This window comes from Aythya fuligula, chromosome 11 (genome assembly GCF_009819795.1).
Source record: "Aythya fuligula isolate bAytFul2 chromosome 11, bAytFul2.pri, whole genome shotgun sequence".
NCBI classification, from domain to species: Eukaryota; Metazoa; Chordata; class Aves; order Anseriformes; family Anatidae; genus Aythya; species Aythya fuligula.
The window spans coordinates 7,936,111-7,963,986 of NC_045569.1; the positions used below are offsets into that span (position 1 = coordinate 7,936,111).

The 27,876-nt window shown below is 39.4% G+C and overlaps 1 protein-coding gene across 1 annotated transcript; it reads left to right on the plus strand.

Annotated features, from left to right (window-relative positions):
* Positions 1-1,856: 1,856 nt before the first annotated feature.
* IREB2 (iron responsive element binding protein 2) lies at positions 1,857-27,367 on the plus strand. The gene is made up of 22 exons (XM_032194575.1): positions 1,857-1,918; positions 2,902-2,991; positions 6,183-6,348; positions 7,490-7,627; positions 9,430-9,651; positions 11,229-11,298; positions 12,493-12,676; positions 13,161-13,300; positions 14,020-14,191; positions 15,407-15,507; positions 16,075-16,191; positions 17,334-17,493; positions 18,332-18,467; positions 19,170-19,254; positions 19,831-19,987; positions 20,272-20,396; positions 20,660-20,764; positions 21,037-21,179; positions 22,297-22,444; positions 22,532-22,654; positions 23,337-23,522; positions 24,164-27,367. Exons 1-22 carry the CDS (start codon positions 1,900-1,902, stop codon positions 24,272-24,274), a joined length of 2,898 nt encoding a protein of 965 aa, XP_032050466.1. The 5' UTR covers positions 1,857-1,899; the 3' UTR covers positions 24,275-27,367.
* The last annotated feature ends 509 nt before the right edge of the window (positions 27,368-27,876 follow it).

Below are 27,876 nucleotides of genomic sequence, written 5' to 3' on the forward strand. Positions count from 1 at the left end.
AGTGGAAGAAAACCAGAAGTCATTTTGCCACTGACACCCTGTAGACTCAGCCCTGTGAGACTAGAGGTTTCCCTCAGAAAGGAAAACAAGTGGGTCAGCGATGGCGCAGAGCATCCCTGGAGATGCATCTTATCTGAATTTGTCAAGAGACAAAGCTGCCATCATTTGTCTGCCAACGCTTCATCTGCCCCTCGTGTCCCTCCCAGCACTGCCCCCCGAGGCTCCTGCCCACGTCCCCATTCCCACGAGCCAGTGCGTGGCCAGCACGTGTCACAGCCGCCTGCGCCGGGGAGCAGAGGGTGGCCAGCTGCCGTGTGCCAAGGAACAAGGCTGCAGCCCTCCCTGTTTGAGCTTTTAATGAAAAATGACTGCACTGATCCTACAAGGGCAAAAGCTGTAAACAAGATGCCGCACATAAACAATCTGTCTGAAGAACCAGACAGCTTTTGGCATCATGAACTCGCTTTATGTAGCGGAATTGGCGGAGCTCCCCTGGGCAGACATCTCAGCCAGATCCTCCGCCGTCTTCCCTCCTGCTGATCAGAGCCTGCCCCCTCCCTCAGCGATAATGCTGACAGCACTGCGACCCGGGACAGACAAAAGGATGCCAGAATCACGGTTGCTCAGATGACTTTGAATAAAACTTTTGCAATCAGTGCCTCAAGCCATTCTGTTACAGCTCAGGATGTCAGTGTCAGCTGAGGTAAAAAGGGATGCAGACAAAAGGTAGTTTGCAATCAGTCAGCGGCCAAGTCACAGACTCTCCTCGGCAGCCTTCCTGAGGGCCTGAACCCGGTGACAGCCTGCGGGGGGCTTCGTGCCCCCAGCACTGCCCGGGCCTTGCGGCCGGGAGAAACCAGCACTGGGCCATGGGGCTCACTGTGCTGCCACCTCAGGCACCAGCACCGTTGCGCTGAAGGTCAAGACAAAAATATTCCAGCCCCCAGCTATGGAGGAAGATTGCAATCTGAACGCAAGGAAAGAAGAAATCACGGGGTATGGCAGGAAGAAAACCTCCACAGCAAGGCTAACATCAGCGGGCGGCGCGGCTGCACCTTGCGCCTGCCTTCCCAGGCGGGCTGCGGGAGCGCCTGCGCTTTGTGAGGTGGGTCGATGGGATGGCACCCGCCAGGAGGGTTTGTCACATCCCTGTTCATTAAAGAACGGGGATGAAAACAACGAGACAGCGGCTGTCTGAAAATGACTTGCCAGAGCTGCCACTGTACATCAATTTCATCCCTGGAGGTCTTTAAAAGACGTTTAGATGTAGAGCTTAGGGATATGGTTTAGTGGGGACTGTTAGCGTTAGGTCAGAGGTTGGACTCGATGATCTTGAGGTCTCTTCCAACCTAGATGATTCTGTGGTTCTGTGATTCTGTGATCAGTCGTTTTGGCTTGATTTCACGAGTACTGGTCAAATGCACAGTTCCAAAAATATTTTGGGGATATTCACATTGCTGCTGCCTTTCTCCCTTTCTCCCTGCGGCCGTTAGCCGTTAACCGTTAGCCCTCGGCCGTTAACCGTTACCGCCGGCCGCCAGGCAGACCGAGGGTGAGGTGAGGCCGAGCCCCGCCCCCCGCCGGGCAGCCCCGCCCCGCCCCGCCCCGCCCCGCCCCGCCCCTCCGCCTCCGTCACCGGCCCCACGGGTCCCGCGAGAGCTCGCTGCCCGCCCTCCCCTTTCCCTTCGCTTGCCCACTTCCGCCCTCTTCGCGACGTCTCGCGAGACCCCGCGCCCGTTTCCCTGCTGCGCGGCGGCGACTCTCGCGAGCGGCAGGCGGCCGGGCGGGGCGGGGCGGGGCGGGGCGCGGCGTAGTCTCGCGAGAGCTGCGCGGCCCCGCCCGGGCCCGCTCCCCCCCCGGCGCCGCGCTCCCCCCGCCGCGCTAATATGGTCGCCGGCGATGGACCCTGCCAGGACAGGTCAGTGCGGCGCCCACACGGCCGGGGCCGGCCTCGCCTCCGCCCTCCGCACCGGCGGCACGGGCCCGAGCGCGGGGCTGCGCGGCTGCTCGGCTCCTCAGCCGGGCCGCCCCCTGGCTCCCTGTGTCAGGCCGGGCTGCGGCAGCGCTGCCTCAGGCCTGCGGCGGGCCGGGGGCGGCAGCGCCGGGCCCCGCACCCCCCCCCCCTTCTCCTCCCCACCTCCCGTTGCCCGCCGCCACCATCTTGGGCCCCGCGGTGCTGCTCGCGGGGCCGGGGCCTGGCGGCGGGGCCCGTTTGGTGCCCGGCCTCTGCCGAGACAAAGGGGCGGCGGCGGCGGGGCCGGCGCTGGGTGCTGGGTGCCGGTGCCCCCCGGAGCAGCCCTGCCCCGGCCCGGCCGCAGCCTCTCTCCCCTGCCCCGCGTTGCGGCTCCTCCCGCTCTCGCTGTTTGCAGCCCAAGGGGCTCGGAGGAGCGGCAGCGCTGCGGGCCCTTCGGCTCACTGCCGGTTGAACGAGCCCCAGCCCCTCTGTGAGCCCCCGGCCTTCTCCAGGAGGCGTTTTTCTCCTCACTTAACGTCTGCCAGGAGGTTTATTTCTGGTTCTTGCTCGCCTGTCATTAGCCAAGCGCTTAATGATTTATGCTTTGTAGTGTATCTGGCTCTTATCTAGGCTGGTAAGGTGCGTTTGTTCTGTCCTGTAGATGGTAAACTGAGACAATAAAGGTCAGACGTGCATGTAGGCTTCTGACTATGCTGATGACTTGCATGACCTGTACATACCTAGTAATATTAAAATTCCTGTTAGTCACATCTCCATCATTAGATGTCTTAATCCACTCGGAAGCTTTTCCATTCATGATTTACTTACAGTCCAAGAGGAACAATTGTTTTGGAAAAACTAGAAATAAAAATCTGGCCTTCTGTCAGTTATCACACCTTCCATTCTTTCGTATCTGCAACTTTTTTTTTTTTTTTTTTTTTTTTCAGGAAGCCCTTACCAGCCCGTAATTGAAGCATTAACAAACTATCCACAAAAGAGGTTCTACAATGTCTCGAAGCTTGGAGGCTCCAAGTATGGTAATGATGACTTTTAACAGTTGGCAATTAGAACAGTACCAGTAATAAACATGCACCACTTACTGCTGTAAAACGTTAGGAGATGCAATCGTGAATATGTGGGCTCTTAATAGGTATAGTTGAATGCTTATAATTTTATACTCTATTACTGCCTTGTGAAGCTGATTAATAGCTTAGGGCAGGGGGGATAATATTTCATGCAGCTTTTTTTCATCGAGGGAGAAAGTGCAGCAGGTATCACCAGAGTCTTACTCTAATACTACAGATCCAAATAATTTATCTTTTGTTAAAAAGTACTGAAGTAACTTGAGAACTGGAGTGTAGTGCTTCCAAAAACCTTTTTTTTTAATTACACCTTTGTCCTGTTTGTTGGTGTGCTAATTTCACCTTAACAGTATCTTCAGATAGTGGATAACTGTGTTTACTGGCATGTAGCTTTTACTGCAGTTGCTGCGGAAGGATGAGTTCTGGTGGTGTACAAACAAATGCTTAGTCTCAGCATGTCATTAGTATGCTATGTGTCACTAAGTGATATGTGCCAAAAAAGGTTTTTATTGGGCGTCTGTCTGGTTGCCTCCTAAAAAATAGAAAGCATTTGTGTGTGTGATGGGGGGACGGTTAGAACTGCAGATGGGGAGAGCTATAGATCACTGTCAGCTGGAATAGGTTTTAATCTTGCAGATAATCAAAGCTTACTTTCGTTATTTTCTTAAGCTTTCATGTTAAACTCATAAAATACTTAAACAAATAATATATTATTAGAGTTATTTGGGATTTTTTTCACTTTTACTTTTTTTTTTTTAAATCTGTGTTCCTTAACTAAAAAATTACCAGTGGATATTTCATTTTAAACCTGTATTTGACAGCAGTAATTACTTGCCTGTCCTTAAAAGGGAATAGATGGGAGCTTTTTCCAGGGCAACAATGGCTGCTGCAAATTTTGTGCAACAGCTTTGTGCTCTTGCAAATTCCGACTAATGTAATGCTGCAGTTAATCTTTCAGATAAGCACGTGAGAAGGAGGTAGAATGCTTCTGTTCATGGCTTTGTCTGAGAAGCAGCAGTAGTGTGGTAGCAACAAAGCCAGTCAGTTCTGCTCTAGTTTTTCTGAGCGTCCTTGTGGCTGGAGTGAGAATTTAAACAGAAGATACTGCTTTCTGTCTGGATGAGTGAGTAAAGCTTGGAGCAGTACTGAAAGTAGTTGGAGAAATGTAGAGAAGTAATGTAAACAGAATAGGATAAGAAGGCCTTTCTCTTCCAATGGAGGCTGATGTGCAGGAGGTGGAGGCTTCACATTAATTGCATATTGAAAGCATTTAAGTGCAGTGTGGGACAACAACTAATAAGGAATCCATTATCTGGAATTGTTCATTGCATTTATTGCTAGAACATTCATTTTGGCTATTGCTTGTTTGTTCTCTGCCTTGGGGCTTCTGACTATAATCTGACAATAAGTTAATCAGATTTCTAATGTAAATGTTAATTGAATTATTTGTCAATTTGTAAGAAAAATCCGATTTTTCTAGTGTTGAAAACATGAATGAGTTACGGGTAAAATGGTTGCTATGAAGACCTCAGGATGATGTAGAACAGGAGGGACATTGGAGATCTAGGCCCATATCCCTGCTGGCACTAGTGCTAACTGGGAGAGCCTTTCTCACTTGAGCTCCACCAATGTGTGAGGATGGAGATTCCACTGCCTCTCTTGACCCTGTGCTTTGCCACCCTCCCTGTCACATCATCTTCACTGTATCCTATCACAGTATCCATTCCTGCACCTTCTGACTTTTTTGTGCTTTCAGTGGGCACATCTCAGAGACTTCTCCTCCTCTGCAGTTCCTGTTAGGCTGTAGAAGACAACAGTTGGTTTGCTTTGCTTTCTCCTCTCAGAGTGAGCAAACCAGGTCTCTTACCTGCTCCTGTGTGACAGGAGCTGCAGCTCCATAACAGCCCTAGGAGGCTCTTCTCTGGCTATGCTTGGGGATGTGGCAGATCTCAACAAAGCAGAGGCCCAAAGCTGCACACGGCTTTGCAGATAGGACCTTACTGCTGTCTGGTGGGGAGAAGTAATCCCTCCATGGCTGCTACCTGGCCCAACATGCAGTTAGCTCTTACTGCTGCAAGGGCGCCTTGTTTGTTTGCAATCCAGGCAAAAGCAAAAGAGTTTGGTTCTGGTTATTTGGCTTTTAAGTGAAGTGGTGGCATTACAGCTGCTTCAGAGTAGGTTTGGTGACACTTCTATATTATTTTGATTGACTTGTCTAATTAGACAACAGTAGATGCATGATGAGAACAGTCAGCAAATCCTGTACTGATAGTCCAGAAGTTCGTCCGCAAGTTAGGTTGAGACCACCAAATCTTAACTCTCTTGACTAAAACTTGAACTTAACTGTTTAACCCTCTTCTTCCAACTATTTAATATTTCTCACTGTTACCAAGTCATTTGTTTCCTTGAATTATACTGAGAAATATGGTATCTGGAGGAAAATGTGAATTCATCTTTTTTGTTGTTTGTGGGGAATAGTGACACATGCTTTTTTTCTACTTCTGCTTTTTTCATTTCCATTTCCAGTTCCCTGGACTTCACCATGCTAGAAAGCTGTTTCTTTCAATACCTTAATCCAGATCATAAACAAAGTAACTGAATAGTGAAATGTTAGCTGTAATGTTTTATGAAATATTTTTATGGCACGTGTGAGGATGGTTTCTGTTCTTTATATCACTGTTTATCAAAGACAAAGAAAATGATGTGACATTAGTTGCTTTTGGCTTGATGTCTCAAGTAATGATGAAATTTACAGGTCGGAAATATTTTTGGCATATTCTCATTGCTGTTGACTGTCACCCATTCTGTTTGGTAATCCCGGCTCTAGATGCCTTGCATGCATCTCCTGCTGGCATAGCATACCTCTTAAGTGTCAGTGACTTAACACAGTGCAGTCAAGACATTGGTATCTTCTGTTCAAATTCTGTATGGTAATTCCTCTTCTGCAACGTACATACTCTGCAGTTCGCCTTTCCACATCTTACAACGAAGATCAAACCCAAAAGCAACTGGACAATTGGGTTCCCGTAGCTCTCATTCTTCTAATCCCTAGCAAACTGGACCTCTTTAGAAATGTGAAACTGTAACTTAGCAAAACACAGAAGCTTAAGGCTGTTGCACTAACTAAGTCACTTTGCCTACCCTAGATGTTCTGCCTTATTCTATACGAGTGTTGTTTGAATCCAGTATCCGTAATTGTGATGGCTTCTTAGTGAAAGAAACAGATGCTATGAACATTTTAGACTGGAAGACAAAACAGAATAATGTTGAAGTGCCCTTCTGTCCTGCCAGAGTTGTTCTTCAAGATTTTACGTAAGTGGAGTGTGTGCTTACATGTGTGCATGAAATACTGTGAAATATCTGTGCAAGCTCACTGAGTTGTAGGTGTACTTCAGCTTGAAAATAGAAGTAGCAGTTAGCCTTTTGATACTGAAATAGCTCTTTCTAAATAGCTCATACGCTGCTGCTGCTGTTCAGCAGATATAACGTAATTGCATGTGATGGAAGAATAGGAGTCGTTCGTATGCTACCCTGGTTTTAGCACAGGTTGGTGAGGATGAAGCTGTTGGCCTACACGGAACACTTTACAGGATAAGTGCCAAAACACAGATGGAAGTGACAGCATTTTGACTGTAGCCAGATGGCTGGCAGTTCATTGAAATACATAGTTTGTGCTTGAGACAACTGGAGATAACTATTGCTTGCTCCACAAGAATATGTAACCCAGTTCAAAGCATGAAAAATAGATATTTAATAAGTCTCTTAATATATTAACTTTATGTGATTTGAGTATGGCCAAGCTGAAAGGACAGTCCTTCAGCAACTTGCAAATATTAAGTGCAGGATGTCTTGGTGAATCATTATCTAAGTGTTTATGAAGAAGTGAGGAAATTAAAAAAAATAAAAATTAATTTTATTAATTTTGTTTAGCAAGCAAAATTAAGAAGACTGATCTAGTACTGTGTTCTCCCTTCAGTTCTGTACTTCAGCTACTCTTACCTATGTAGTAACCAGGGTATCAGCTTCAATAAAATGCCGAGCTTCAGAAATGACAGGTTTTGTAAGAACATTAATACATGCTAACATATTAAAATGTATAGTGTGAGCATTGTTTGCAATACAAGATTTTATAAAGTAATAAGCATCTGAAAATTATGTACATCACATTTCAGAAGCTTAGCAGGACAAAAGAGCAAATATAATTATTTTCTTTAAGGTGTTCTTATACTTTCTGGTATGTTAACTTAAAGCATGCTGTTTGTTGTGAATTAGTACCAATTCCATTAAATTATAAAAATATTTGGACTTCTTTAAAACTTAGAGAATAGAAAAACAGGGTTATATTGTCTGAAACAGAACTCAAATAGGTAGATATAGACTTAGAAAGAAGTTTCTATATTTTAGAGCATTAATGTCTGATGTTACTGTACTACTTTGTTTTTTCTTCTCTAAGTGGAATTCCAGCAATGGTGGATTTTGCTGCCATGAGGGAAGCAGTGAGAAATGCTGGAGGAGATCCTGTGAAAGTCAATCCTGCCTGCCCAACTGATCTCACTGTTGACCATTCTCTGCAGATTGATTTCAGCAAATGGTAACACCTTATTTTTTTGAGGAAATACACGCTTCTATCTGATGCTGAGTTGTGGGTTTACTCTGGTCTTTGTATTGTCCCATCCCATTAAATCACTTGTTGTGTCTGGATCCCTGAAAGTAGACTTGATGGTAGCTGAAAGAGGACCAGATAAAAGTAGCAAAAATAATACTTTAGAAGAAGAAAGAGAATGGTTCTGAGGGGTTATAGATGGAGCTGACAGAATATAAATTCTGGGCAGGAGATTGCTGAAGTAAGCTAGGTCTGTCATGTTTTCCAGAAGATAATGCCTCAAAAATGAGGTAGAGTGTTTGTCATTTTTGCTTTGCCCTGTTCTTACTGGTAAAACCTTTTGGTAGGTTAACATAATTGTAAGTCCCTTGTCGCAGCTCTGGAGGAATGGCTTTGCAGTCGGATGTATTGAAGGACTGTAATTTCAGCTCGTAAGTTATGACTGTGACTTCATGTAGGTCTTGATTTTGCTACAGATGAAAAACGGTTGTATAGATTTAGGGGAAGAGTGTACTTGGAGTCTGGAAAAGTATTAGGACTAGAAAACTGTCAGCCTGGTTTTCTTCTGACACACACACTGATGTGATGAAAACAGCCTGGGGTTGCCTTGTGGTAGAAACATAATGCTGCAGAAAAGGAAAACCTGATTCAGTGTGTGCTGAAGTTCCCTTCTAGTACCCTCCAGCCCTAATCCCCCTTCATCATGGAGCCTTCCCAAAGGTGTGCAGAACCGTGAATTGCTTGTTCTTTGCTCCAGGCCTTTTCCCCTGAATTAATAGAATTCACAAACTGGGTATGGTTAATTTGGTTAATGTCTTAGGAGAGTGGAAAGCATGTTGCATATGCAGTGTCAGTCCTGTGGTCTGCCTCCTTGTGTCTGAAGAGACAGTGGACTCAATTACATTTGGGCTAGCCTGAAATTATCAGCAAGACCAAGTACTGACAAGAGGTCTCGGTGTGCTGCTTTGTAATGATAAATCAGGTTTCTGTAGTTTCACTTCTGGAAAGCTTGCAGGAACTCAGCAGCTGCTGGCCTAAGATAAGAAACCCTTCCCTGCAGGTTGGTTTGTGCTGCTTTTTACAGCTTGTATCTCCTGCTGATCAGAGGCTCATGGACTAAGTTGGGATTTAGACAAGGTATCCTCTAAGGCCATGCAGTATTCTGCAGTTAGATAACTACCTATCTTTCTGTGTTAAAGCTGCAGAAAGCAGTGGCTTTACAAATCAATGGTTTCGTAAATAATATGTAAGAAATCATCCATCTTTCACAGCTGGTTTCTTGACTCTCATGGGGAAACTGAATATCCAATAAATAGTGGGTAGTGTGCCATATGGACTTCATTTTAAAAAAAAGCACGACTTTTGTCTTCTGACAGAGTTGATTAGAGCATAAAATGTATCTGAGCTTTTGAGAATTTGTATTAAAAAGCTTAATTAAATAGTAAGTTACATTTCTTTAATTGAAAAAGCTTTGTCATCTTCCTTAATGGATTGTATGAAACATGTATAGTACTACTGTAGAATAAGAAACGTGCCAGTCCACTGCTTGCGTGAGGCGCTGCCCACCCATTCCAAGTGTAATGCCCTAAGTTTAGCCTTTGCAACATGTTCTTTTTTTAAACATGATCTTTGATGAACGAATTGATGGAGTTACTTGTCTGGTGTTAATCTTTCAGGAAATTCATTGCAGTTCACTTAACTAGTATAGTGGGGTAATAACTAAGTGAGCTTAAGTGGTTAGGAACAAAACAAACCTCATGTTTAAATGATTCTTCTATTTTATATTACAGTGCAATACAGAATACTCCAAATCCTGGAGGTGGTGAGTCACAGAAGCCGACGGCAAAGCTTTCTCCACTTAAAGTACAGCCTCGGAAGTTACCTTGCAGGGGTCAGACTGGCTGCAAGGGGCCATGTAGTGCTGGAGATTCAAGTCGCAGCTCAGGACAGTTCCCTGCGCAGATTGAAAACACGCCAATCCTCTGTCCTTTTCACCTTCAGCCGGTGCCTGAGTATGAAAACTTACTATTTTAATTACTTGCATCTTTCTGTGTTAGGTACTGCCAGGGACAGTTTAGAGAGACACGTCTTTCTAAACATACTTCTGTACTTCTAGTCACACATTCTGTAGACTGGTTCCAGCATCTAGAAGGTCTGATGTAGCAGGTTTCAGTTAGTCTAAATTAGTCTAATTAGTCTAAATTTTTTAGAAGGATTTCAGTAAACAGTGCAGATGGCCATTTGTGTGACTCATGACTGTCATTTTAAATGACATTTTGAGACTTACCTCCTTTCCGTACAAGGACAATAAAGCACAGGAGCGATCCTGTGTAAGTTAGAAAGTAAATGTCAATGAAACATTGTTTCATGGCTCAAAGTAAATTTTCATTTCCCTATGGGAGCTTTGCAGGAGTTTTTGGCTCTCAGCCTACACATTACTTCTCTCTCTGTAGTCTCGCAGTCTTTCTGTCACTGAGTTGAAAGTCAGCATACATCCTGCCTTTGTGTAATGGCACAGAGGAACCTCATCTGTTTGTCTTTTCCAGATTTTCAATATTAACAGATCATTGTGTACTGTTCCATCTATGACAATTACATGTAATCATCCTTCTTTCAGCTGCCACCTCTTTTCTCTGATAGACTATTCAGATGTCTGTCACCTTGTGCCTGACAGGTGTAGAATTTAAAAGCTGATTGTCTTTGTTATTTTATAGATATGCAAATGTTCCTGCTCAGTGCAGGTGCAGTAACACAGAATTAGTGATGTTTTCAGCAATATTGATGTCTCTGGCAGGAAACCAGCAGTAGCATTTGTTAAGCTGAAGGTTGAATGATGACTGTCCCTAAGGGCTTTGCAAAACAATATACCTGCTGACCTTCTGACGCTGCAAAGAAGAAATGAGGAAGGGTCATGATGTAAAATCAGCCTCTGGAGAACTGAGAATTTTTTTTTCCTTCCTGCTGTAAAACAAGTGTATTTCTTCTTTGTCCACCTTCTCAAAGCAGAGGTTATTGCTCTTAAGTTGTGGGTTATTCCATAATGGATAGCAGTATCTTAATATAACTTACAAAAGATAGTTCATGTTAAGAGACTGTACTAATGAGTAATCATGAACAAAAAGTAGTGCCATAGAGGAAAAATATATGGAGGATAGTTACAATGTCTTAACGTTCTACCCAGTTGCTAAAGGGCTAGTACTGAACATGGAGGGTGTTTTCCACATGAACTAGTGAACACCTTGATTCTTTACAATAGTTGAAATTTGATGTGTGCAACTCAGCAGAACATTAATTAGAGGAAAAAGATTCCTAATACTGTAGTATGTGCTGGGAATAGATCTTATTTTTTGAGATTAAATGCTTGAGGCAAACTACACCTAAAACTATATCTGTTCTCGGCACAGATTAAATCAGTTATTTTTGACTGTTTACAGACACCTTGCTGTAAGGAAGGAATTACCTTTGTTTTAATAAACCACTTCAAATTTTGCTGCAGGCTTAAACGAGTCTTTTGTCAAACAAGCAGAAATAACTTGTTCTTTTGTACTTTGAAATTATGGTAGTGCTTGTAAACTTACTGTCTTCCTAGGCCTGAGACAGTATTGAAGAATCAAGAGATGGAATTCGGCAGAAATAGAGAGAGACTTCAATTTTTTAAGGTATGTCTGTGAACTTCAAGCTTTGCGTGGTGTGTGTTTTGGTTGTTTTGAGATCTTGCTCTGTTCTCTGCTGGTGGTCAGGTTTAGATGATAAAAGAAATGTAGTAATTTGGAAATATCAGATGCTAATTAAATCCAAATTTAATATGTGAACAGAAAATTAGCTAATAATAGGTTTATGGCTTGAAATTTAAAATTGTTTAAAATTGTTAGACTGCAGAGGTTCTAAACATAGGTGTCACTTAAAGGGGAGAAAATATTTCTAATTCTGATTTGAAAGAGTTCACTATTTGATTGGTCTTGCAAATGTGAAGGTAATGGACAAAGTAGATATTTATGAAGCATTAATCTTTTAATGTGTTTTAATGAGCTCTGTGCTGTAGATCTCAATGAGCTTTTGAATAAAAGTTTGCTTTATCCTGTTGAAAATCTTATTGAAGTTAAAGTGTTGAACAGAAGCTGGTATTGAGGCATTGCTACTCTCCAGCTAGGCAGCCGTGCTAGTAGGCATTGTGTTTAATACAAGTCTTCTGTGGCATCAGCATCTTTTTAGTCACGGATCTGCAGGATTGGTATTTGATCCTCATCCACTAATGTTGTTTATGAATTCAATGCAGTGATCCAAAAATCTTTTCATATAAGGAAACTAGGATATTTTTCAGAAAAGCTGCAAATTAGCTTGAATGTTATTGAAAAGGGGAAACTGCCAAGCTGAATTTTGTTACAAGTCTCTGTGGCAGTTTCTTTTATATCTAGCATGCTGAGTTTAAGTGTAGCAAGACACTTCTCTAAATTGCCTGTTCAGTATTATACACAGATGTAAATCCTGAACTGCAATCTGCTAAATATTAATGGTCAGGTTCTGTTGTCCAAATATTAGTCTTAGTTGTGCTTGAAAATTAGTTGCATCAACTGGAAGTCAAGACTTTTGCCCAAAGCCCTGTTTTGGGAAGGCAAGTATGAATTATTGATGCAGCCTTTAATAGGAATTGAATTAATCGATTCAATTGCTAATCGTTAAGGATATGTAGAATTCAGGGGGCTCATGTAACTCATTGACAACTGAGCCACTTATGTAATATAACAGTACTTGCTGTTTATCTGTTAGCTTTGTCATTTTAGTTGTTTAGTTCTAGTGAGAATTTAATAAGCCTTTGGAAAAAAAAAATCTTTCTCATTTTGTAAAAATCACAGTGGAGTTCAAAGGTTTTCAAGAATATTTCCATAATTCCACCGGAGACTGGAATGGCGCACCAAGTTAACTTGGAATATCTGTCAAGAGTTGTTTTTGAAGTTAAAGATTTCCTGTATCCAGATAGTGTGGTTGGCACAGATTCTCATACGACCATGGTAAATGGCTTGGGTATCTTGGGCTGGGGTAAGTATGCGAAGAGTAACTTGATAGCACTTTGAAAGTCATACTAAACTGTTTCCTACTGAATATTTCTGTCTCAAGCATGACAAATTGTCTTGAATTGTTCTTCAAAATGTTTCTTGTTTAATAGTAATCTCAGCTAATCTCATCAATAACTTGATGTAATTTAAAAAGAAAATAGCAAAAAAAACCTGTTGATACTGAAGTGCTTCTTGGACATGCAGTAAAAAAAATCTAGAGAAAGGTTTCCTTCCTTATGGGAAATAAATTTAGATGCAGAGGGTTTTGTATTAGGTTGTGAAGTCCAGGAACTTCAGCAGTAGTCTTGCTCAATGTCTTCCATGTACAAATATTTATTGGAAAATATCTGCATTTCTTGCTGTAGCCTTTAGGCTTAACAGGAAGAGCTTTATTAGATTTTTAGAACTTAAAAATATTTAGTCTGTTACTTAAACTGATGAAAATCAACATAATATTCACCTTACAGGTGTTGGGGGGATTGAAACAGAAGCAGTGATGCTGGGGATGCCAGTTACTCTAACTCTGCCAGAGGTGGTTGGGTGCGAACTGACAGGCACAGCCAGCCCACTTGCTACATCCATAGATATTGTTCTAAGCATTACAAAGGTAAGAGTTCAATGCCTTCTCAAAGCAAGTAAAATGTGTTGTGAGTTCCACCATGGGAGAGGTTGAGAAGAAAATAAAATGCTGGGAGGAGTATTTGTGGTATACCTTTAAACATTCCAGTGTTTTTTCTCTGTAGTGGCTTATTTCTAAGTCCTTAAAAAAAAAAAAGTCTGTGCAGAGGAACACAGAGAAGCCTTAATTCCCTTTTTTCTTCTATTTACAGCATGTAGGCTTCTTCCCTAGCTCAAACTTCTTCTGGATACATTTTTTCTTCTAAAATCCTACTAGACACAAGGCCAATCTATAGTTATAATCTGGTATGACTGAAGAATGTATTTTCTGAAGCCAGGGTTTTGCCAGGGTGGCGCAGACTATCCAGATTTAGTAAATGAAAAGCTAGTGTCAAAGCATTTAAGAACTTTGATTGCTTTGAAAATATATTCTGGCATAGTGCTTTGAGAAGCATCTGTATGTTCTTGACTAAGAAATATGAAGAAATCTGCTGCAAATGGAGGTGTGTGTAATCATGTCAAGTTCCAGTCTAGAGAACTTAGTATCTTCATGGGGTTTGGAGGTTGTTTGTTTGTTTTTTTTTTTGCATATGTGGGACTTTGTTTTATTTCAGACAATCATGACTTGCTAATTGCATACTGTTGCAAGAAGTATTGCTTACATTATCTCTTGAGATAACAAATGTTGTTGTGTGTTCTTTTAAACAGCATCTTAGGCAAGCTGATGTTGCCGGAAAATTTGTTGAGTTCTTTGGGAGTGGTGTTTCCCAGCTGTCTGTAGCAGACCGAACCACAATAGCAAATATGTGTCCTGAATATGGTGCTATTCTGAGCTTTTTCCCTGTTGATAATGTGACATTGAAGCACTTAAAGCATACAGGTAAAGACGAAATTTCAGGTACTGGTTCATAGTAATAGTTTCAGATGTGTTAATGCACTTGCAGGAAGCTCCATACTTAGAACCCTGCAGAAGACCACTCTTTGTCTTGGATTTAACATACAAAATCCTGCCATACAATTACGATCCGTGTTGTGGGATATACTAGGATAAAATTTCTATCCTGTAGAATCTTATGGCTTATTTTGTCTCCATGTATTCCCCATATTTAAGTGAGGCTGTAACTTTTGCACATAGAACACTGGGGCACGGAAAACTGACTTGTCCTTGAGGTATGCATCCAGTCTGGTTCATTTATCTGATACCTAATTTATTAACATTGTGTTCTTTTTGCTGAACTATTCTTTTGACTTCCAGAATCCTTGTTTTTGAAAGCATGTGTAAACTTTAAAGTATAAGAAAATTCTCATTTATATTTTCAAGAATATATGGAACATAAAATGGCTTGGGTTGGAAGGGACATCTGTATATGGAATTAATCCCCTCACCACCTGTAGAATCCTTACGAAATCAACATCTAAAATACTTCTTAAGAAGTGAAACAGCAAAAAACCCACAACATGTTTCTGACTTTCACAGTGATTTTTTTCCTCTGAAAAGCATTATTTCAGTGACATTTGAAGCTAAGGTAGAAGGATGCCCATTCCTTATCAACCTAGAGCAAATGCAGAAAGCCACAGGGTAACAAGCAGCAAAAGCTTATTGACATTAGTAAGCCTCTCTGAAACTGAAGTCTGTTGTTTTTAAGTACTAGTTAGAACATCTTTAATACCAAATATGCTTTGTCTGGTCAGCATAGATCAAACAAAACAGATTTTCTAGTCATCGTCAGTAATATGGAATATTATTGACTAAACACGTGATCTGTCTAAAGTCTCAGTAGGGGAAGAAATTAATGAACTTAAGGGAAAAATCTGTAAGTGTAGAGCTACAATTGCTAGTGTCAAGACAGCTTATTTTGTTCCTTGATCTAAGAGGGAAAGTTAAATTAATTTGAAAACAAAGAACAAACAAAATGTGTTTTAATTCGTATGTCATTCTTGATAGCTCCTAGCTGGTGTGATACAGAAGTGGCGTGCCTTGGAAAAAGGACTACTTTGGATGTTCAGGGATAATTTTAGATTGAAACAGTCTCAATTTCTGAGAGCTGTGTTTTGTTTTTATTTATTTGACTTTCTCATGTTTGTATTTACTAAGGTTTTGACAAGGCCAAGCTTGAAGTCATGGAAGCATATCTTAAAGCTGTGAAGTTATTTAGAAATGATGAGAGTTCTTCCAGAGAACCTGAGTATTCCCAGGTACGCTTGAAATTACTTGTTGTCTATTCGTTTGTTTCTCTAACAAGTAACAGCGGCTGATTTATGTATCTCCTGCTGTAACTTGTATTGGTTTAATGAAGTTGCATTTAACTCACAATTCTAAACAGGGCATGTTTGCAAAATTTGGGTGGGGGTAGGAGAATGGGGAAATGATGTTCATTCCAATGAAGAGGTATGTATTTTAATTCCTGTCACACCCAAGTAACTGTGCAAGTCTTAGGGATGGTAGAAAGTTAGGGGATAATGTTTAAAGCAGTTTGAAGAAGAACCTTTTAAGGTTTGGCTAGACAACATGTTTTTACCCCAAAAGGTTGGACCAGATGATCTCAGAGGTTCCTTCTAACCTGGGCTATGATTTTGTGATTTCTATGATTTTGTGATTGATAGCCTTGTACAGTGAACCATCTTGAAAATGGAAGGCTAGAGTTTTAATGTCTCAGAACACTGGTATTTTAAACAAAACATGTCCTGGGTGTCTCAAAGGAGTGTATTAAATAATGTGGAGCTGGGATTGATTAATGCATGCTTCTTTTCTTTCTTTTTCAGATAGTGCAAATTAGTTTAAGTTCTATAATTCCGTATGTCAGTGGCCCCAAGAGATCCCAAGATAGAGTGGCTGTTAATAACATGAAAAGTGACTTCCAAGCCTGCTTAAATGAAAAGGTTTGTACGACAGATGTACTCTTCGAAAGGTACTATAATCCACACAAGTAAATGTTGTTTACTACTTGCACACCTACTGAGCCCTAGTTATTACTATGTGAACAGATAATCTAAAGATATTATTTTCTTGCTTGACAAACATCCCCAGGGTAGAAGCTGGTAAATTGTAGGCATGTTCATCACGAACATAATATTCAAAAATCCTTATTTTCATGATTTATACCATACAGAGGGAAACTTTAGTAATGAATAGTGTAAGCCGGGGAAATGTTTTAATTTCTGTTTTTTTTAAAGAGCTGCATTTTACTTAATTTCCTAAACAGAATTACAAGAGGAAGAAGTCCATCTTGTGTTAAAGGAGATGCAGAAGGACTTAGAAGATTTGAAGCTACCTAGTGGTCTAGGTTTTAAAATTCTGTTTCATCCACCTTAACTTAGCACAGAACTTTTTGCTTGCAGCGTAATTTGACGTCAGAGGAAGTTATTTCACTCTTAAATTGGTATTTTTGGTTTGCAGTAAGCATAAGCATCTAAGAATGTAGATAATACAGAAATGCATGGTCACTTTTAATATTGCTCATTCAAGTTAAGGGCTAGCAACGAAATTTGATCAGAAACATTTCCACTTAGAAGTTCCATCAAAATTCTTTGGCTTTAGCATTTCTGGCTTGTAATGAGGTATATAAAATGGAATCATCAGTTGTGGTGGGGAGAGAAATCAGAACAGATTATGGATGACGGTGCTGCAGAGCTGGAGAAGCTAGTTTGCATTTAGTTATCCTTTTCAAATTAGTCTTAAGTAGGCATCTAATTCAGAAACAAGCATTATATCAAATGAGATATATTCTTAATATACTCCCTAAGAAACTTAAGGAACTGTTCTTTTGTGTGTAGCAAGAAATATGTGGCATCAACCATCCTTTGACTGGCATTTGTTCACAATTGTTGAAAAGTTAATGTATCTACAAAGAAAGGATAAGACTGTTATATGTATGGCAAGTGAGGTGTGTGAACTGATCCAAAATCTGCGTAAGGGTTCCTAATGGGACAGCTGATTATTAGTCTGAAATGGGTGTTCACTTGGTCAGGCTGTAATGTCATAATTAATATATAATATTTGCTAACATATTTTTGTTATCTAGACTGGTGTTAAAGGGTTTCAGATTGCAGTTGAGAAACAGAATGACATTGTACCTGTTCAGTATGAAGGAAATGAATACAAGCTATCTCACGGCTGCATTGTCATTGCTGCAGTAATCAGCTGTACCAATAATTGCAATCCATCTGTCATGCTTGCTGCAGGTATGTTGTCTGGTAGCAACCTGATCTTAATGTTGTGCCCATGTTTACATAGCCTTTACCTTCATTTTCGTAGGTTTTCTGTAATGACTTGAAGGTTTCAAATGGTACACTTCTAGCCTTAAAATTCTACGTTCAAGAGGTTAGATAATGCGAGATTTTCTTCAGTAGTATGATCTCAAAATTTGTCATAAAGTAGTTGTAATAATAGTAATTCAAAAATATTTCTATTTGGTAGCATTTCAACAGGTAACCAGGTTTAGTGCTACCTTCAGGCAGATGCCCATTTTGACACAAGTTGGTACAGAAGGTGGGCTTTGTCATAGATAGTAATAGCTTGAACTGCATGCTTAGCAGCAGAGTCTGGAAGGTAAATCCAGTTTGCTGAACAATTGCTCTGTGCCTTAACAGTTAGGTACTATGTGTTATGTCTTTATAAGATGCATGTAATTTTCCTGGAACGGTTACATCTTCTCAGACCTTGCTTTGTTTCCTTTAAGATCCCTTGTGGCTAAGGCAAGTTTCACTTTGAAGCTGTGTGACCTTTATCAGTAGAAGAGTGCTGTACTGATGGCCATCTAGAACATGAGAAATATTTTTGTTATAGAAGAGAAAATGGACATCTACAGAGCAGGAATGAGAGCTAAAACCTGAATGATATTGTTACAAATAAAGTAACTTTATTCAGACAAGTAGTTACTTTAATAAATGAGAGGTCCCCATGGCCTTTTTTATGCTTGGTTTAAATAAGCTAGCATTGTGTAAATGTTATTTTAAGGGGTATGCAAAACATAAACTGTCTGTTTTTTTTGTTTTTTTTTGTTTTTTTTTTGTCTTGTAGGACTTCTGGCCAAAAAAGCTGTTGAAGCTGGCCTAGTGGTAAAGCCCTACATAAGAACAAGTTTATCACCAGGCAGTGGAATGGTTACGCATTACCTCAGTTCAAGTGGAGTATTACCATACCTCAGTAAGCTTGGGTATGTTTTGATTCCTGTTCCATTTGTAATTTCAGAGAAATAGTTCACATGGGTTCTTGTACAGGTTGATAACCATGCTTGCTAGTCACTTTGGGATGGCTAAGTCTTAAGCTTGCTAGTCTGTCATTTTAGCTATGTGTTTATTTAGGGTTGTTTCACTCAATTTTATTCCCACCTTAGAATTGTGTAAAGTTTTACTGTAGCTGAGCTCTGACTTTCAGTAACAATCTACATATGTGTGAGTATCTTTCTCGGGATGTACTAGTTCGTGTATTTTGAAAGTGGAAGCTGGATGTATATTCTTCAGGGCAGTCTGTTAATATTCAGCCTGAATTGGCCTTTTCATACTTTCGTGGGGTGTTTAGCATGCTTTTGGTTACTTGGTAGAAATAATAGTTAGATTAGGTTCATATTTCTCTAATAGTGCCCAGCTGTGTGCTAAGAGGAACATAACTGCCTTTGCTTTGCCAGTATTTAAGGAACTGAAACCTTTTGAGGTATTTTATTTGATTAACCTTGATTGGTTACAAAAATTTTCTTGCGTCAATGAGATGCAATGTCTGTCATTAAATTCCTAAAATGCCTAATTAATAAAGGGGAAGAAAAATCCTCTTAGGGACGACTAATAAAAAAAATGCTTTTTGCTAACAAACTGCTCTTAATGATTTAATGTACTTCTTGATTTTTTTTTTTTTATTGTAGGTTTGAGGTTGTCGGTTATGGGTGTTCAACCTGTGTTGGAAACACTGCTCCCCTTCCAGAAGCCATCAGGAATGCAATAAAACAGGTAGAGGTCCAAGGCTTGTTGAATACAGAACTTGTTACAGTGTTGAATGACTAAGAAATACAGGAATCTGTAAAGAAAACTTTGTTCTTGGTTTGGACTTAGTAATATTCTCAAGCCTCTGCATTTCAGAGGGAGACCATTGATTGGTGTGTAAAATAAATGTAACGTGGTCTTCATAGCATACAGATACAAACTGTAAGATAAATACATAGGAGCTAACCTTAGGAAGAATGTAATGTGAAAGGAGTTTTAGGAGTTATGTCCTGGATTGATTTGAACCAGCGGTGTCCAAATAGCTGCAGCACTTTTCTCCTGTGAAATAGAAGGAAGAGGTAACAAATTAGACAGGAGTTCACTGAAATGACTGGAGGACACATGAGAGTTGAGAAGAATCCTTTTGATGGTAGGAGGAAGAGAAGGGGTAGCACTGGAGAACAAAGTGCCTTTGTGTTGAAGAATTAGGATATTTTTTTGAAGTGGAATGCTAAAAGCACATCTTAGTCATCAAAAAAAATAACACAAGCTGTTGTAGTACTATGAAGTCCTGAAAAAGTTACATCTGGATCTGACTTTCAGGGTGATATAATTGCCTGTGGAGTGCTGTCTGGAACAAAGAACTTTGAAGGACGGCTCTGCGACTGTGTCCGTGCCAACTACCTTGCTTCTCCACCGCTAGTAGTTGCTTATGCTATTGCAGGCACTGTTAGAATAGACTTCGAGACTGAGCCTTTGGGTAAGTATTTCCATATGTCTCATATTTCTAATGCATATCTAGAAGAAGTTTCCTCCTGTGCATTTCAGCATAATACAACAGGATATTTGAAGAGAATGCACAGTTACATTTGATGTTGCTAGCAGCTAAAACAAAACATCCACTTAACTGTTTCTTAAATTCCTAAGATTTTTAAATTCTTCGTCTCTGAAGAGCTGAGTGTATGTACATATATGAATATAATGTGTATTAATAATCTAAGTATTTTGCTTCAAAATTGCTTTTCTGTTTAAAACCGTCCCCAGGCACTGGCTTTAATGGCAAAAGTATCTACCTACGAGATATTTGGCCCACCCGAAAAGAGCTACACACAGTGGAGGAAGAGTGTGTGATATCATCCATGTTTAAGGAATTGAAAGAAAAAATGGAGGTAAGAATGGTCTTTTGTTCTAAATAACTTAGAGGGCATTTCATTATAGTTTTATATTCCAGTTGAATGTGATTGGATTGTCAGTTATTTCTATTATGCTAAAGGAGGATTTGACTGATATGGTTACCTATATACTACAAGTTACCTTATTGATATTATTTCACATAACTTAAAAAAAACAATAAATCACCGAAAGGTCTTTGCTTTCAGAATGCAAAAAGACTGTAGACAAATTCCTGTTCATTTTGGTTACTTTTATATAGAAGGGAAACAAACGATGGAATTCACTGGAAGCGCCTGAGTCAGCTTTATTTCCCTGGGATTTGAAATCTACTTATATCAGATGTCCTTCCTTTTTCGATAAACTTGTAAGTACATTGGATCTACCCACCAGACTATATGCATTAGATTTAAGTAAGGGAATAGCTGTTCCAGTAAAGCTTTGATGTGTAAGTATCAAATTTGATCATCGCTAATACTTGTCTTCTAAATATTGTTTGTATGTTTGGAATGAGGGGAGCCTGTGCTTTCTCTTCATATGTTGCAGATGCCTGTTATTTCTAAAAGGCTCTTAGAATTAAAATGGGAGTTATCCATCTTGTTCAGTTCCCCCTCATCACATTTCCCCCTTCTCTTTTAGGCCAAAGAACCAGTTTCACCACAAGCAATTGAAAATGCCCATGTCTTGTTGTATTTGGGAGATTCTGTAACTACAGATCACATATCCCCTGCTGGAAGCATTGCAAGGAGTAGTGCTGCTGCGAAGTATCTGACCAACAAAGGGTATGTTTTTTCATATTAAACAGCTCTGATTATATCAGAGGATTGCTTTACAAGTCAAATAACTGATCATCATTGTTGCTTGTCAATATAAATACCTATCTGCATCAAGCGGAGATTGTACATGGTTAAGCAAAATAGTAATTGCTGCTGGGATTTATAAGTAATCACTTATCTCGTGGTCCTGTCTAGCGTTATATCAAACAACTGAGACCTACTGCAAGAGCTCCTTGTTATAACTGTTGAGGTAACACCTGCTGCCAAATACAGGTCAAAGCAAAAATGACTTCTTAATTTACAAAGTGTGATCTTATGTGAATGTGAGGTTAGAGACTACTTCTGTTATCAGCCTCAGGAAGAGTCGGATAGATGTGCAGAACAGATCAGAAGTTCGAGAAGCATGTATCATTTGAGAAAGTGAAGCCTTGTCTTAGAAATGTAAATTTGGTGCTTTAGCTTATTTCTGCATCAAACAGCATCTTGCAGTGGTAGTACTGGGTGCCTTTCATCTCTTCTGAAATTCTGAAGAGTCCATGTAATGATATCTATTCAGTGTCGCAACTCCACTGAGTATTTTGGAAATTGTTTTGTACTATATTGCAAAGATATATTATTAGTATCAGTGGAGCATGACAAAATAGTACCCTGTGGTGTGGACTCTGTTTTTAACTTGTATTCAGTCTGAATGAGTAGTATTAAAAGAGAATGGATGTTTGCTCCTAAGATGGTGGTTTGATTTAAGAGTAAAGCTGTCATTCTGGTGCAATATTTATTGCTAAACATGCTGTTAGAGGTGAGAGGATAAGTAACCATGCTTTTTGTAAGATAACTCCTGTTTTAAATACCATAATGTTTGTAACACTTGATAATGAAGTTACAGAAAATGCATTTAAAATTTCAGCTTTCATGTAACAATGATTTGCATGTTCATTATATTATTATAATAGTATCATAATTATAATAAAATTAAAACAATTGCATTTGTCAGATAAATAGGTCTTTACCTCTTGTGCTGATAACTTAATGTTTTTGAGATGTTGTGATACTTAAAATCTTAATATCGTTCTAAATAAGGTAATCTTTGAAATGACTGATTCCCTTTTAAATGTTTTTATTGTAGACTCACACCTCGTGAATTCAACTCTTATGGAGCTCGAAGAGGTAATGATGCTGTGATGACAAGAGGTACCTTTGCAAATATCAAGCTTCTGAATAAGTTCATAGGAAAACCAGCTCCTAAAACAATTCATTTTCCATCTGGACAAACGGTAAAAATATTTGTTTTTATAGATACTTTAAAAAATGTGATACGAATTTAGAACTCACTCAAATTATTTCATTTTGTTATTCCACAGCTAGATGTGTTTGAAGCAGCAGAGTTGTACCAGAAAGAAGGCATTCCTGTAATTATTTTAGCAGGAAAGAAGTATGGACTAGGTAGCTCAAGAGACTGGGCGGCAAAAGGACCTTTTCTACTGGTACTGCTGGTTGTTTTTTGACAGCTGTGTTTTTTGGTGTTTTTTTGGTACCTTAAAAGAAAAAATAGCTTTGGGTATAAATTTGTTTAGAAACTGTCTCCAACCTCAAATATAATGCCACATTTTGTTTGTAAAAATGTAAGTAATTTCTTTGCTAGAACTTTTGTAGAAGATCCTTTGTGGAAGAGTGACTGGTCAGAGGAGTAAATCTGAATTTCATAAACATGTAGCTTACAAACATGTAACTTAGCATCCTAGACTCCAGACATTGAGGTAGAATATTTATCTAGTGTTGGACTCTGTTTGGTTTCTATAGGGATTTTACCATCTAGCTATTATAGACTAATTCCTTGTAATATTCGTAATATATTCGGAGTTAGTCATTCTTGCACAAGTCCGGAGTAATAGAAGCAACTACATTGCATGTGGGACTTTCTCCCTGATAACTACAGCATCGTCACTTTATTCTAAAACTGTTTCATACTGTATAGGCCTGCTCCAGCTTATTTGCTTTTGGCTAGCTATAAAGCTAAAAGATGTTACCTACATACAGGACTCATACAAAGCACTCTTCTTCACCTTGTATTGCAAGATTTTTTACATAAATTATTTGAAGCTTGCTTTTGTATTTAACTTTAACTCACTACTGTACTGAAATACTAAATTTTGTGTGTTTTTGCAGGGTGTTAAAGCTGTCCTGGCTGAAAGCTACGAGAAGGTCCATAAAAGCCAATTGATTGGAATAGGCATAGCTCCACTTCAGTTTCTTCCTGGGGAAAATCCAAATACTTTGGGTCTCACTGGCAGAGAGCAGTTTTCTATATTGTTCCCTCCAGAGCTGTCGCCTGGAATGACTTTGGATATTAAGGTATTTCTGCAGTATTTTTTCAATTAATTTCTTACTGAACGTGCTCATGATTAATTACTTTCTGTGCTTTCAGTCCTGATGATTGGAGCAGGAAAGAGTATTTGATCTTTGAAAGTAAACTGATACTCTGGCCTAAAGTTTGACCTAGTTATTGAAGTTTACCGAAGTACATATAAACATATTAGGTAACAAGCCTTCCTTCTATGCACTCCTTATGCAGCCTGAAATCCTTGATTTTTAATTTTTTAGCATTGCTTTCCCCCTTTATGGGCACTTTGTTAGGGTAGAATTGAGTCTTAGCTCATTCAGGTTCTTTGAAAGACAAGAGTGAAACTATTTGAGGAGGATTCAGCTTTCCATCCTGTGTAAAGGATCTTTATGGTAAATATAATCTGTCATTTTAAGGAAGTGGCTCTTTGTTGTTATGGGTAGTGTAGTAACAATATATAGCATGTCCCCAACTGGATGGAATCTGCTAGAGTAAGCTTTGTTCTATTCCCAGAAGTCTCTGTTCTGCAGTGACAGATAATCAAATTGAATTTGCTTGTGTTAGACAAACCTTGGGGTTAGAATACTAAGAATAAGCAAGGGGAGGTGAAAGGAAAACTCTTGATTGTGGTCTCTTTGTTTTTATTTTGAAGACAAGCACTGGAAAAGTGTTCAGCGTGATTGCCTTGTTTGAAAACGACGTGGAGATAACTTTATACAAATATGGTGGAAGTCTAAACTTTGTGGCTCGAAGATTCTTATAGTAACTACTGACTCTATGGGTACCTTGCATTAACTGGTAATCCTGAAAATGCCTTGTGTGAACCCAGGAATCTGTACTGTGGAACTGCAAACAGTCCTAGTGTGCTCAAAGTTACTTCGTCCATGGATGTAAAAGATTGTGAATCATTGTAACTGCAACAAGATCCTTCCTGATTTTAAATAATATTCTAATGGTGCTATTAAACATTGCTAAAATCAACATGTGTGTTGTGGCAGAGAGCTGTAAGTATGGAGGGGATGTTTTATGAGACCATTTTGTAAATAAACTACACGAAATCTGAAACTGATTGTGCTGAAGATTATTATGTAAGTTTTTCTGCAGTTGTTTCCACTTAGTTTTTGCACCTGTAAATCTGTGTACTGCTGTTTGTTGGTTTAAGGGTAGCAGATGGTATGAAATGGTAAAGGCCAGACGTTTTTTGGCATCGAAATCTTAGAACAGATCTTCAGTTTTGAATTATCTGCTCTTTAAATTATGGGCTGAGCAAAAGGCAGTCCACAAGGCGCACGGTGTCCTGTATGATAGATCATGATTTACCTTATGGCATTATATCCCTTACGGATTTTAAACTGCTCACACCATGAAGTACTGTGTGCTGGAAATATGAAGTTTGCATGGGCAACATCTCTGCATTTAAGAAAATGCCCACGATGTATTTTGTTCATGCTGATCAAATATAGCACCCTGGCCTTTTGGTAAGCTGCAATTTGTCATGTCTACCTTAAGGTGTGCAGTTTGTCCTTTATGCCATCAGGTTTTTACTGTAATGTTTGATATCATTACCCAAAGTACTTCCCTTTAGAATTTTAACCTTTAAAAAAGTTTATTATGACTGTTTAAATTCCTCTGCTATAAACACAGCATATGTCTAATAAATTCTACTTGTCAAATGTTAACTAGCTGAGATAGCCATACAACCTTTTACTGCTTTCTAATATGCTGTTAGTTTGCAGCTCTTCTGAACAAGTATCATATTCCCCAGCTGAAGATCTCTGGATACCGAACAAATTGGCTCTTAGCCACTGCAACTCCAATAAATGTAATTATCAGTGTATTGGTGATTAAAAAAATAATCCACTGTGTTTAATAATGTTAACGAAAGATGCACAGTTTCTGCATAAGCGTGTTTGTTTTTATCACTGCAATAATCATTGATTTTTCTAATCGGTGCAAGTGAGTCTTTACAGATAGCTTCAAGATAGCTATTTCTGTGCTCCTATATCTTGAACAGCTTCATAGTACCACTTATTATTATGCAGAGAGAACTTCTTTTGAAGGGCAAAGCTGCAATAACTTGCCTATAACTTGTCGAGATTTTGCTTTTAGGTTTTTGCTCTTGATAAACATTGTCTTAAATGTCAAAACTTGTAAGAGGAGTACATTAGCTTTACTACATGTGCTTTATTTAAATTTATAACCAGACGCTAAGCCAGCTGACTTGCAGAATAAGATGCTATTTAAGGATTTGAATGGTGTAGGTGTGACATGCCTAAAAATATAAAGTAAAAAACCTGACAATTATATCAATACAGTATAATTTCTGGACAGTTCAAATGCTATGTTCCATTTCTTTGGCATAATTCTGATACATCTTCTTATTTTACTAGCCAAAATTCCTTAAGGTTTGAAATTCTATATGCTTCACTAATTTGGCTGTTTTTCTTTTAGTTGAAATGAAAAAAACAACCAACATTCCAGTGACTCATACCATTGGTGGGTACTAAATCAATGCATTTTTGAATACTGTATTCAACTGAATGCTGAATGAGTGTTCTGCGGTATGCTTTTGGCTAATTTTATCAAGAGTTAAGATCTTATTTCTTGTATAACAGCGTCTAATACTTCTTTTTCAGCTCAAGGATATATTCTTAATTGAAGAAAATGCATGTTCATTATTGAGGAGCAAATAAGACTTTAGAGCTGCCAGGTAATGATGCCTCATGCAGATGATAAATGAAAATACAGCTACCAAACTCTTGAAAAAATTTTTCTGTAACTGCTTATGCTTGAGTGGGATGCAGCTCCCACCCTCTCTAGTGCAGTAACACTCATTGCTTCAGACGGAGATAGTGATCCAAGCCATTTTAAGGTAAACCAATATTGTGAAGTTATGTGCAATTTCAAGGGCTGTGACTTATCCATGAGTTATTGTCACCAATAAAAGTAGTCATCTCTTTTAAGAGACTTGATGGCTTCATTTATCATAGCAACTACTTGAAATCTGCTGCACTCCTATGCCTTAACATCAATGAACAACAGCTCAAAGCAGAGATGCTGTTAACCTTGAGGCTTATGCTGATAGCATCTCAGTCTCTTGTGCAGACTGATTCCTACCCTTAGGATCTGTACGTATGAAGTGTAGCAGGTGCTGAGAGGAACAGTGCTGCTTGCGTAGCCATCTCCTGCTTCTTGCGTGGTAGTGAACTGCCAGTGAAGAGCCCTTGTGTGATTATCCATGGCAACGTGCCTGTCCCTTCTCCCCATGTGCAGCAGTGAACATTACAAAGTCCAGGTCAATAGCTCAGCAGTGAAGGAGGGACATTTGACTTTGAACGTAGTGCTAGGAGCCTGTGAGCAACAGTGAAGTTTGCCTTCTGGCAGTGGCAGTATACAATACAGTCTGAGGATTGCTGTGATCACACAAAAAAGCATTGTTCAATCAGACTTCATAGCATCTTAAAACATAGGAGGAAGTGCTCCTTTTTGAGGAAGTGACTGTGTTAGATGTATTTAACCTAGAATTCTGTCTCCAGTTTGATTTGGAGAAGAATCTATTACAGTTTTTCTAAACATTTACTCTGTGCCCTTCCCCCCCCTCCAAATGACAAAACTTTGGGATAGTGTTGATGTTTATACACTTTACACTGAAGTTTAAGGACATGAAATTATGTATATTGATAATATTTAAGCAACTGCAAATCTGTCTGCTGTTTAAAGCCAACAAAACAGTCATAAGTTTTAAGTTCAGTAAGTATTGTATAGCTGTATCTTACAAAAAGTTCAGTTGATGACAATTGTGCATAAAATGTTACTGATGCTGTAAATTATTTTTAATAAAGAAAATTGTATCACAGTTCTTGTAGTTACCATCTATTTTTAATAGATCATGTGGAATAAAGTTTAAATGACACTAAGTCTGAAAGTGCAGGGTGAATAAGGAAAAGGGTATCATTATGCATCAGTGTAGTTTTCTCTTCAGGAGTGTCTCGTGGTTTTCCAAAGCATGCTTAATCAGTTTAGAAGAAGGCTTCCTCTGTCAGCTGAGCTCCAGATATCCCTCTGGTTATTAAATCAAATGACTAATGAATAATCTGCTTATTTTTCTTAAGGTAAACATCTACTTCAATTTAGAATGTAGATCAACCCATGTATTAAAGCAGACTGCTGACTAAGGTTACATTTATGGCATGTAGACCTCACGTATGTGACAAGTTTTTCCAAAGTTGACTTGGGGCTATCTGACATGAGCCTGTCCTCAAAGACTTGCATTCAGAAGAGGCAATTAAACTGGTATCCAATGCAGATGGTAATTTTTTTTTAATTTTTTTTTTCTTACAGATAATGGTAGGAGGGCTGAAGTAC